Here is a 13,581-nt window from a genome sequence, read left to right on the forward strand (position 1 = left end):
TCAATCCTGCTCCTGGAGGGCCACTGTCCTGCAGAGTTTAGTTTGCTTCAGCACACCTGCCTTTGAATACTCAAGGATTTGTAAGAGCTTGATGAGCTGATTCAGGTGTGTTTGATTAGGGTTGGAACTAAACTGTGCAGGACAGTGGCCCTCCAGGACTGAAGACCTCTAGGTGGAGGTAGAAGCACGAGTTTTTTCCAAAACCATCTGATTTATGTTGTTCTGTCGGAGCATAGTTTCGGTTTCAGTAAATATGATAAAAAAAAAATCTTTAAGTAGCTTTAAAGGGGTCATGACATGGTTTTTTGTTTTGTTTTATTATGTTGCCTTAGGTACAATTATATTATTACTATAGTTTTTTGGAAAAAAAAAACTTTAAAATTAGTGATTTATGATCATTTCCCATCCTGTTTTTCATCCTCTGATTCAAACAGTCTGTTTTAGGGGTGTTTCCCCTTTAAGAGTTCAGTGTTAACGCCCACTGTTATGATTGGCTAACGTCAGTGCTTATGCATCAGTTATTAACATAGATATAGAAAGCCAGAAAATGAACCATCTGTCCACCACTAACAACTAAGAATGGATTACCCCGTGTCCACATGGACAGTGTGAAGCTATTTTGAATGGATATGTCAGATTTGAATAGAAACACTTGAATACGGGTTATTTTGATGCATATGCGCGAGGGAGGGAGGGAGAGAGAGAGAGAGCGAGAAAGACAGTGAGTGCGCGCGTGCGGCCGGGGCGCTCTCGCTCCGCTCCCTCTCTCTGCTCTGCTCGTTCAGTAACATGCGCCCTGTCACAATCGTCTCTACACATCACTCACCGATCAAATAAGGCTTTGGCAGCCCCATAGCAATCTTGTAAAGAGACCCACTCGCTGCACGTCGACGACTGAACTCCTGTGGGGCGCGTGACAACGAATCATGCGCTAATGCGAAATGACAATGAGGCGCAGTAGTCTTGTGCTGGAGGCGGTATTATGCAAACGACTGGTGCGTCACTTCGTACCGTGACGTCACTTCTTACCATGGATCCAGAACGAGCTGTATTTAGAGCTTGATTAAATAAATGATTCGTTTATAATGAGGAGGGCGTCTAAAGCTATGAAACTTGCAGGAAGTTTTAATGGTACAAAGACCTCTTATATACCAAAAGATCAAGGCAAATTTGGTTTCTCATGTCATGACCCCTTTAAGTAGCCTACCCTGACCAACAAGACGAACAGAAACTTGTGACCGACATTTTAGAATTAGCAGCTAAAAACGATGGATGCGATTAAGCGAAAACAACAGTGGTCCGAGGAGGAAACAAGCTGCTCTCTTGCACTCTGGTCCTCTGCAGAAGTCCAGAGTAAAATAGATGGGGCTTCACGGACGAAACCGGTTTTGCAGCAAATTCAGTGAGAGAGAGATGACTGCAGCGGGGTTCAACAGGAGCATCGAAGAGATTAGCAACAAACTTAAAAAACTAAAGAAGGATTATAGGGACCACAAATAGGACCTCGGTCGAAGCGGCAATGGTCGCCCACATCGAAACCCACATTTCAACATTCTCGACTCTGTCCTCGGCGATAGACCGGCATGCCAGGTGACCGTGGCACTGAAATCGGCAACAATAATGCTCGGGTCAATGGTGGATGATTCGCTGCAGCAAAGTTGTACTGATCCTGGTAAGTTCTGTTTTTACATTATTTTACTTGTTCCCAGCCTGTGTTTCTCAGCTGTTCAGCGAGGTACTAATTTCTCACATCAGTGTTTGCAATGTTGCTAGCTAGGATATTATCTGTGATTTCATTGTATACAGTATGCTATCACAGAACAGTGTAAAAAGTGTAGTGGACAAAAATCTTTTTTAAAAACACTGTCTTTGTGTTTTTGTTTATAGAATTGTCTGCCATCAACGACAGTGATGACAGCGTTGAGTTACCGCCACCGCTGGGCTGCAGCTCTCCCGCGCCGTTGTGTAGCAGCTCTGGAGACGCATCTTCAGAACGGGGTAAGACTTGGTGTGCAAAAGGTCACATCATACACTATGCAAACATTGAGATGTGTGTATATATTACTTTCAGGTACTGAAATAATGTTCATATTATTGATTCTTCATTTAAATTAATTAACCGCAATACAAAATGCTTTGATATGTAACAATTGGTCTTAAAGACTTCTGATAATAGGTGAATAGTGGGCCTGGAGTTGATGGCCATGCCATAATGCCTGAATAAAGGCTATAATGGCTGAATTCAAACAAAAGAATATTTATAAAAGAATGTCTCATGTTGGCAGAAGTGTGAAAGGGTCTTTGATTGAGGACCATAAAGCAAGAATTGAGCTCCTGGCCAGACATTAGTCAAACAGGGGTTTACAGGGCAATACAATATTATCATTAGCATGTTATCAGCCTTCTCTAAAGCTCACATGACATGCTCTAATGAAATTATTCACAGAATGCATAGTTTTAGAGATACAAGGGTTTATTCAATGGAGGAGAATATAATAAATGTATGACAGTTCAGATGTCCTCAAAACACAAACGACAGTGTTACAAAAATATGGCATTGGTGTATTCAAATAATCACTCATTCCCGCCATTAAACGCATCATTAATGCAGCTCTGATGTCAGCCCCTTCTGCGTTAGCATGCTCAGGTAATGTCTGAACAGGAGGCTCAATGTTTACAGTCCTGTCTGGGTGCTCTTCAGTGAAATTATCACCATGGAGCACACACCGGGTCAGTGCCATCCTCTTGCTCAGCTCCAGCTTGCAGTCATTTCTTTTTAGGAGGCACCTCCATCGTCCTTTTAATCTCCCAAAAGACATCTCCACAAGCGATCGTGCACTGCTCAGCCTGTAATTGTAGATGTGTTGTTCAGGGGTCAGTCCGCCAGTGTCTGAAAAGGGCTTCATGGCTTCATGCGCCGGATCACCTATCAGGAAATGTCCAACATCACAGCCAGAGATGATCACTTCGTTTTGCCCTACTAATTCTCCGTCACTTAGGACCTCCCACAAATGTGACTGTCGTAGCACTCTGGCGTCATGCACACTCCCTGGATAGCCAACACAAACATCCCAGAAAAGACGTTTGCCATCCACAACTGCTTGCAGAACAATATAATGCCAGCCTTTCCGACTGAGATAGTCTTGTGGATAGTCCTCTGGTGCAAAACTGGAATGTGACTGCCATCAATTGCACCGACACACTGGAACACTCCAACGATTATTAAAGAAAGTGGCCATTTCTAACAACTTGTCAGCATCAGGAAATCTCCTGTGGACGGGAAGATGACTGTGTTGCAGAATTCCTGAACACAATTAAACAGTGCTGAGGCCTACTCCAAAAAGATGGCTGATTGTCCTGTATTCACCACCCGTGGCCAGTTTCCAGATGGCAATTGCAACACGTTTTCGGATTGGGAGACAAATGGTAGGGAATAAATAATCTTTAAAGACAATTGTTACATGTTTGTCTCTTATTAAGTAATAGAAAATTGTTTGCCACCACAACGCCCATCACTGAATGAGGTTGCTCTGTTTAGAGTCTGAGCGAGAGAGAGATCTCGTTGGTACATTTTGTTTGTGAATGAAATGATTGAGAGAGTACCGGGTAGGTTGTCATTTAGCATGCAAGTCAATCTCATTCATTAATCTGTAGATGCAAAGCACAGTTATAGGTACTGTGCACATATGATTGTTTATATATTCATACTTAACATGGAACATAACTCGTTTAAAGCGTTTAACATAATCCCAGATTTATGAATGTGTAAATGTCTGACCAAAACCATTACATTGTTAATTATGCAAGAAAACCTTTGTGCTTTGGTCATCTGAACCACTTATTTTGACTTATTTTATTAATTTAATGAGTAAATTAGAAACATTTTAATAAAGCCAAATAATTTTTTTGTTACAAGTAAATACGTTCGTTGACTTAAGACATAAGACACTATTTTTTCACCACCTGCCGGCGTATTTATGTAATATGTATACTGAACAAATCAATGAACGAATCATTTTGGTGAACAAACTGAAAGTGAACGAATGGTTTGAAATTGTGCCGTGCCGTACCAGGCTCAAGTGGAAACACAACTGGAACCTTTTCTGAAGGTGGAAAAGCAGCTTTTGTTTCTCAGCACATAAAGATGAACTTCTTACTGTGATCTCAGACTATGGTCATGTGGTTTCTCCACTGCATGGATCTTCATGTGTATCTTCAGATGACTTTTAAAAGAGAAACTCTTTCCACACTGATCACACGTGTGCGGCTTCTCTTTGCTGTGGATCCTCTCATGTGATTTCAGATGTTGTGACTGACTGAATCTCTTGTCACAGTGTGAACACTTGTAAGGTTTTTCTCCAGTGTGAATCCTCTCGTGCAGTTTTAAACATTTCGCTGTCATAAAAGTCTTCTCACACTCAAAGCACATGTACTCTCTCACACCAGTATGAGTTTTCTGATGTCTGTGTAAATATTCCAGCTGTGAAAAACTCTTTCCACACACAGAACATGAATGTGGCTTCTCCTTCGTATGAACTGTCAGGTGTGACTTCAGGTGTGATGCCCGGGGAAATGCTTTGCCACACTGATCACATGTGAACGGCTTCTCTCCAGTGTGGATCCTCATGTGACTTTTAAGGTTTACTGATTGACCGAAACTATTCCCACATTGATTGCATACATATGGCTTCTCTCCTGTATGAATTCTCATGTGACTTTCAAGGTGTGTTGATCGGCCGAATAACTTTCCACACTGATCACATGTGAACGGCTTCTCTCCAGTGTGAACTCTCATGTGACGCTCAAGATGATGTTTGCGTGTGAAACTCTTTCCACACAGAGTGCAGGTGAAAGATTTCTTGGCTCTTCTTTTCTTTAAAAATGTCTTTTTAGTCTTTGAGCGACTCAAATGTTTTTCTCCAGATTTGACATGATGTTCCTCCTCCACTTCACTCAGTTCTTCACTCTCCTCCTTCACTTCACTCAGTTCTTCACTCTCCTCACTCTCTTCCATTAGCTCTGAAATGAAAGAAAAATAAAATTTTCTAAATAATCAAAATAATTCAAAGAGAGAAATATGGAGTGAGTGGAGATAAAAATTATCCCAGATTTAACAGACAACTGCTAAAAAATATTATAATAATTTAAGACTTTTTATAAATTAATTAAACATCCCTGAATCTTTCCATGAATGAGGTACTCTGATCTTCCAGTTATTTTAGGCACAAATCCCATGTTTCTGTAGTGAACTATTAAATATGTTTGATCAATGACACAATTATCTAACATGATATAAACATAAAAATATACAATACTACCGTATTTTGACACTAACTTTTAGATTGATACATAATTATGTTAAAAACTACTAAAAGGTGTTAAAGTCCACGTGAACCGGAAGTTGCGAACGACTTTTCTCCAGTGTTGTGACGTATTTCCCAGTGAAAAGGAATATTGAACAGAGGGCAGGGTTTTACTCTAGCGCTCCTCCTCTCCATCTCTGCTCATAACAGACTAACGTTAACGGTTTGAGGGGAGTGGTTAAGCGTTGCCCAAACCAAGCCGTCAAACATACGTCATCAGGGAAGGTCCTCCAATGCAGAGGGGAGGGGCATTTTCAGATTTTGATTAAAGATTACGAAGCCAAAAAATTTTTTTGTGTGGATTGACTTGCATGGATGAATTGTTCACCACAAAACGATCAAATTAGGCAAACAAAGTAAATATGGCCAATTTTGATTTCATGTGGACTTTAATTATTATGGGCCGTTCACACTAAACTTCTCCTTCCATTGACTTCACATGCTTGTGGGACACAAGAAACACGAGATCAAGTGAATTTCAGAGCACAAATGTTTGCAGTAAAGCAGAGTAGATTGTAAATTTGTACATTTTGGAATGATTATTGTTTGTTATACATGTTTGTAAAAATACACACAAAATTCAGGTAAAATTGTTACAAATTGTAAAGCATATATAAAATAAATATGAAATAACATTTAAATTTAGTTTGACCTGTTGTTAACAACAAATATGAAACCTTCCCTTTAACAATCATGTTTAAAAAAAAAAGCAAAACAGAAACTTTAGGAACCATTTCACAGTTGAATTGTTTATCTAAAACTGATGAAGTGCTTGAATGTTTCTAACATGAATGTTCTTCAGCATCATGAGTAAATGAAGAATAAACACCAACCTCTTTGTTCTTCAGGATCTTCAGTGTGTTTCATTCTGCAGGGTTCTGGATCACTCATGTTCTCACTGTCCTCTTTAATAAACTCAGTCTTTACAGATTTCAGCTCTTCCTGGCGCTCTGTGCTCGTCTTCACTTGTAGACTGACGGGAATATTCCAGCATTTATTGGAGAATTACAATGGGAGGGGCTTCACTGATGATGTGATTGCTGTGGGAGGGGCTTCAATAATGATGTGGTTGATGTGGGAGGAGCTTCACTGATGATGTGATTGCTGTGGGAGGAGCTTCACTGATGATGTGATTGCTGTGGGAGGAGCTGATCTGCCAAAATCTAAAATATATAAATCACAGAGTTTGTTTGTTTTTTGCTCATAGATATCAGAATATTATAATTTAAATTCTTCCAAATATAATAGTAAGAAAAACAGTAGAAAGCATAAACAGGCTAGTAAGCAACAAATACCCTAAGTCTGTTGACACCAATGAAATGAGCTTTAAGTGTCAATTTACAGGAGATCTGAAGACATCAGCATAATGATCATGAAATAAAAAGTGTTTTCAGCAGATCTGTTAATATTGATGAGCCTCAGACTATCAACACTCATTCAACAAGCCATTAGGGATCATCAACTGACTTTATTATGAGTTTTTGCTGTTAGAAATAGTGTCAGGATATATGATAAAAGGTTATCGTAGGGTATCCAAAAAATAAAAGTATAAAATTAGTCAAGCAAATCCAGAGTCCAGTCTCAAACATACAGTATAGCCTACACCTCAAAGTTTGAGCATTTCCATCCCAGCCTGAAATAGGCAGCCGTAGGTGATGTATAACCAGCATTAGAGCAGTGATGTGTAAACTGAATTTGGTGTGTTACAAAGACATAGTCATAGTATAATAGTCATAGTATAATACATAATATGCAAAGCATATTGTTGTCGTGTTGTAGTATGACTAGTAGGACATAATTGATGTGTAAACTGAATTTGGTCACACTACAGTGTTTAACATTGAAGTTAATTACTTTTTGTAGTAACACTTTTTTGGGTTTTGCACTTTGCAGACTTTCCCTCAGGACGTGTCTCTCCACTGCCTGCTAATAGAGATAATTTGGAAATAGCTGGCATTTGTGTTTGAACAAAGTTTAGCTCAAGAGTTATTGATCCAGGAAGTTCAGATCTGTGAATATATTGCCACCTTTACTGAACTCCATGAACCGCATTGTTAACGTACGGATCTCTGAAACACTGCCAGCGGGACATTAAACAGGACGTGTTTGTCCAAGCTCACAATAGGTTTTGCGAGGGAACGCAGATTTCTTTGCGAAGGACCGTAAAAGTTTTGAGAGGGAACGTAGATGTTTTGCGAGGGAACCGCACTCCCAATAGTTCAAGTCTTACCTCTAAGGTAGGTCCTTTAGGGTATTGTGGAGGGGCGTGGTGTCTAAGACCCAACATTGAGCTACTGGAGTGCCTCAGGGCTCAGTGCTTGGACCCCTTCTCTTCTCCATCTACATGACATCACTAAACATGGCTTTTCCTATCACTGCTACGCTGATGACACACAACTCTACCTCTCATTCCAGCCCGACGATCCGACAGTAGCCGACCGTATCTCAGCCTGCCTGACAGACATTTCTGGCTGGATGAAGGACCACCACCTTCAACTAAACCTTGCAAAGACAGAGCTGCTTGTGGTCCCGGCCAACCCAACACTTCACCACAACTTCACCATTCAGCTAATCAGCTGGCCTTCCAGCTTGCACAGTCAAACCTCTGCAACTGATCCAGAATGCAGCAGCTAGAGTGGTCTTTAAATGAGCCAAAGAGAGCATGTGTCACTCCTCTCTTCACAAAATTGCACTGGTTGCCAGTTGCCGCTCGCATCAAATTCAAGTCACTGACGTTTGCCTACAGAACAACCACTGGCTCTGCTCCCTTTTACTTAAACTCATTTCTTCAGACTTATTAGCCATCCAGGAACTTGCGTTCTGCAAGTGAATGACATCTTGTGGTGCATCATCTCAAAGAGGCACAAAATCTCTTTCTCGGACCTTTACCATGACTGTTCCCTGCTGGAGGAATGATCTGCCTAACTCAACCAGAGCGGCTGAGTCCATATCCACTTTCAAGAAACGGCTGAAGACGCTTCTTTTTCGACAGCACTTGATCCAGTAATACTAACTTTTTGTTCTATTCTATTCTGTTCTATTTAAAAAAAAAGTTTGTTTTTTTTAAATAAAAAAAAAATTAACATGTACTGCGTTAAACTGCGTAGATTAAACTGAGAAGGGTCATAGCATATTATTGTCCTACTGTTAGTTTAACTGCTTATATTGTTCTCATTTGTAAGTCGCTTTAGATAAAATCGTCTCCTAAATGAATAAATGTAAATGTACTTTTTTCCCTCCCATCCCAAATATTTTCCACCATCTCCCTTTAGGGGCTCTGTAGAAATGAGCTTTCAGTGGCCATTTACAGGAGATCTGAAGACATCAGCATAATAAATGAGGTGAAAACAGGAACTATTGTCATGAAATAAAGAGTGTTTTCAGCAGATCTGTTAATATTGATGAGCCTCAGACTATCAACACTCATTCAACAAGCCATTCAGGATCATCAGCAGATCATCTCACTTTATTCTGAGTGTTTGCTGTTAGAAACACATTATTTGACTCAGGATATAGGACAAATGCCTATAAAACTGCTCTACTGAAAGATGATGCTGTTATTTCTCTCAATATGACATGGATAAAAAACCCAATACTACAACAAACAAACACTAATGCCACTCATCTTCAACCACTACATCCACATAACTATGAACTGAAACATGGTTTGATTTTATGATAACTACATTCATTGTATGAAGGTAATTAGATCTCTAACACCTAACAGTTTTTATGTGCAGAGACAGACAATCTTCAATGACAATTAGATGATTATCTTTGCTTAATGTTGCGAACAGCAGCTTAGCTAGTTATATTCCTTTTGCTTCTCTGTTTTATCTCGGGATGCCCATCCTGGGGTAACTAGAGAGTATGTCAGTCCAGTCAAGTCTTATGAAGACTTGAGATGCCCAACACCTGTGAAGAGACCAACTCTTGACAGGACTTCAGATGACACCAACTCTGAATCAACGTGATCTCATGAGAATACGTGTGCATTTTTACATAAAGTGTGATTATACCACATGTACATTATGTACACATATGTATGATTATGTAGTTGTAAAGATAGTATAACTTTATTATTATAAAAAACATCATTGAATGTAATTTAAGTGTTTTGTCGTGTTGGGGCAGGGCTTTCTCAAAAGTAACAGATACAATTGAAATATTTATGGACATTTATAGTATGAGTTACTGTTGCACTTTCTTTTGTACTTTTGTATAAAAAAACTGACATAGCTTTTATTTAACAAAATTGTTTCTGGACATTAAGTTTTAAAGAGATATATTTTTAAAATATTATTCATATATAGGCTACTTTTTTATATTCCTATAGATGTATTTGTTGCACTGTTTCTTATACAGTTAGGGTAAGTGTACCCTTAAAGCCCACTTTCAACTCTGAAGTCAAATTAAAAAAAGAGAAAATAATATTTTATGCTGCTTATTATTTTAACCAATCCAGTGATTTGTTACTTCCCTGGCATTTTTAATTGCATACCAATTACAATTGGCAATGTTGAGTTAGCCCCACCCATGTGCATGCTGTCTCAGGGGACCTCACACAGAGTCACCCCAAAACTTTGGTGTTTCGGGACCCTTCAGAAAACAACACATTTCTGCAATTTTCAGCCATTTCTTTGGTAACTACATTGATATTATGTCAAATAAGAGATAAATGTATTGTTTTTTGTGTATGAACAAATAGTACTTTATCATTTTATATAATTTTCCTTTAAATGGAAAGATGAGTTTTATTAGCTTGCGCCTTGCGTTCAAAGCTAATATCTAGGTCAAACCATTAGCCTTTCAGAAAGATAGACTGCCAAAGAATTAAGCATGTGAACTGCAAAAAATGTATGTTTTGTGATTCATTTTACATTCATTTACAAATAAATACATCATAAATTGTTTTGTAGATAAGATTATTTTTATAAATTAACTTTTTTTTAAGATGGGCTTAAATGGTACAGTGCCACAAAACGCATGCAAACTAGAGCCAACACAAGCTAACCTTGAATGAAAAAAACGTAACATTTCTCAATGTGGGCACAATGAAAATTACCATGATACTTAGTCCACAGTATATTTAAGCTCCATGCATGTATTTGTAAACATATCTTACATTTTTAAAGGAAAACATTGTCTTTTTTCACCATTACTCACTGTGTACCATTTAAGCCCACCGTATGTGTTTCAATGAGGAATCCCTCTAATTGCAAACTTTGATACATTTTCTGAAAGTGTTTAATGATAACATGTCTTTGAGTGCTTTTACCTTACTAACCTTTTACCCTTACCTTACTTACACACAAATTACACATTCATTCAAGTGAGATAGAGCCTGTTTTGTCCTAAAGTCCTTTGTGTATAACTGGGCATAATTCGGGAGTCAAGCTGAGTGAACGCTTGTGATTCCGGACATGGAGAGCTCCCAGAGGGACCCTACATTCCCCACAGTCCTGAGCCCCTGGGACTGTTAGGGGGGCCCACTAGGAGGCCCAGAGTATGGAGCCCTAACTCAGCTTGGCTCCCGAGATACACCCGGTCAAACTTCCAGCTTGACTCCAGCTACAACTCCAGTCAAGCCGAGTTAAAGCTCCAGACCACTGGCCACTAACTCCAACCCATCCCACCCAGGGCTCTAATCAAACATTAGCAAAAGGATTTTTTTTAATACTTCCCTGCCACTGAATAAATACATTGATGTTTTACTTTAAAATCAATTAATTTTTTTATATTTTGTGAATAAATGATGATGTGGGCTTATTTGGAACACATGCGGATGCGGGCTTAAATGGTGCCAAAGTACCAATTAAGCCCATGCCAGACTTCTGACTTTATTCTTAAATTATCTTAATTTTATATTCTAAAATGTACATCAACTAATTAACATAATTTAAAATGAGAGATTAATCTTGCATTTTAACAAATTATTTTTCTTATAAACTATGTCAATATCTATGAAAAAAAACCTAGACTTAGATTTTAGTGGGCTTAATTGGTACACTTACCCTATTGCTAAACTAAAATACAATTTTCAGTTTGACGTTATGTTTGTGGCTGTGGCAAAATAATATATTACTGCCAAATGTATGCCAGATAATACAAATACTCTAGTTTATGGTATGTATTTGTTCATGTTTTATTAAGGGATAAGTCTGAAACACGGCATGAAATAATTATAATAATTCACTCAGGGCTAGTAGCAGCGCAGCATACAGACACACACACCAGTGTTGAGAAGAGGAAGAGTTGCTGCATTAGAGTCATAACGTGGATCTAAGCGAGTTCACACCAGATTCACAAAAAAAGTTTGTCCTGAAAGATGGAGCAGTTCCCACTTTAAAAGCAGAAGCTGATGTTTATGGGTCAAAACACGTTTTATGCTTTGCCTTTGTTGATGCGTTTTCCATCCTATATCGTTCTTGTAGCAACGCTGTTTCAAACACATACAAACTTGATTTAAATCCCACCAGCGATCGTTGAATGATGGTGTTAAACATTTTCTTTACTGTGGTAAAACCATGGTTAGTCTCGTAATGTGCTCATGGTTCTGACAACATATATTTGGCTACATTAGTTTTGTGGAGTGTGTGACTGTGTGTGTGAGTGCTGACCAAATTGTAATATTATGAGGTAGAACGATTGTATGAAATGCATGGATATTTCTGCGTGTTTTAACATAAAAATCAGTAGCATTCACAAATAACCGCGTATAGAAAAAAAAAGAGATATCTAAACAAAAAAACATACCTTTCTGAAACGTCCTGTAACAGCCGTTCGTGCACAAGTTCTGCTCGATTCCTCTCCACTAATATTCTCTAAGTCTGATTCGGGCTGAAATTGATAAGGCAATATTGACGCCTGTGTTTACATTACACCGAAGCACATGCAACTGGTAACGGACGTGACGTTTCCGGACAGCGTGAACTAGGCAAGCTGACCAATCAGAGCCCGTTGTGTATTTCGGAGGGAGAGCCTTCTTATAATCAGTAAAAACATCAACACAACAACAACGTAGACTAACATAATTATAAGTATGAACACCAGTTGGTGAAACGATTAATCACATCAAAAAAAAAAAGTTTGTGTGTACATACACATGCATATATTTAAGAAATAATTGCTTAAATATACTGTATATATATATATATATATATATATATATATATATATATATATATATATATATATATATATATATATAATTTGAATTATATATAAATATAAATATTTTATATATAAATAACACATTTTTCTTAAAAATATACATACGTGTGTGTGTTTTTATATATACTAAATAATTATACACAGTACACACACATATTATATGTACACAAACATTTATTTTGGATGCGGTTAATCGTTTCACCGCCCTAAACAGCAACCAGAGTTAGTTTAATCATACATACCAAATTCCATAATTGTCATGACTCAATATTGCAAGATTGTAGTTCAGCATTCCTATTTTCTAAACTTTAAACTTACTACAAAGCTATGTATAAGTATTTTATGCCATGTGAGAACCAATGCACGTTTCTTTCTTGACAGATTTGCAACATACAACCACCTGATGGCCTTCTGGGAACTGATTGAACCGGCAACTCACAGGATGATTCGTGTCACCAATTCCAAAGTCTTCAAGGAGCCTGGAAACACTCGGGCACTTCCTGCAATAGATGAGTTCTTCCTGTTCTTGATGCATCTTGCTTTGGGCCTCAAGCAAAGGGACCTTGGTCATCGGTTTCAAGTACATCAGACCACTGTAAGCCGCATCGTAACAACCTGGGCCAACTTCCTGTACTTTGTCCTGCACTGTAAAAAAATATTTTCATGATTTGTTATCTTAACTTTTAATCTTTTGTCAAAACAACTTAGATAATTAATGTGGTTCAGATAACATATATTTTGAAGTTCTATTTATTAAACCATAATCTTTTGTCAAATCAACTTAGATAATGTTGTTCAGATAACATATATTTTGAGTTTCTATTTATTAAACCAATCTCTTTGTTGCATTAACTCAATTTTTTAATTTCAATGAACTCAAAATTTTAAGGCAACCAGGTAACTTACATTTTTAAGTTAAAGGTTTAATTCATTCATTGAATTAAGTTCATTGAAATTAAAAAATTGAGTTAATGCAACAAAGAGATTGGTTTAATAAATAGAAACTCAAAATATATGCTATCTGAACAACATTATCTAAGTTGAT

The 13,581-nt window shown here is 37.9% G+C and overlaps 1 protein-coding gene across 1 annotated transcript; it reads right to left on the reverse strand.

Moving 5' to 3' along the window:
- Positions 1-2,459: 2,459 nt before the first annotated feature.
- LOC307164696 (uncharacterized protein) lies at positions 2,460-12,274 on the reverse strand. Its single transcript, XM_079881748.1, has 3 exons — positions 12,120-12,274; positions 6,197-6,526; positions 2,460-5,019 (listed from the first exon to the last, which is right to left on the reverse strand). Exons 2-3 carry the CDS (start codon positions 6,252-6,254, stop codon positions 4,154-4,156), a joined length of 924 nt encoding a protein of 307 aa, XP_079737874.1. The 5' UTR covers positions 6,255-6,526; positions 12,120-12,274; the 3' UTR covers positions 2,460-4,153.
- Between the last annotated feature and the right edge of the window lie 1,307 nt (positions 12,275-13,581).

Source organism: Squalius cephalus (assembly GCF_949319135.1).
Source record: "Squalius cephalus genome assembly, chromosome: 1".
Lineage (NCBI taxonomy): Eukaryota > Metazoa > Chordata > Actinopteri > Cypriniformes > Leuciscidae > Squalius > Squalius cephalus.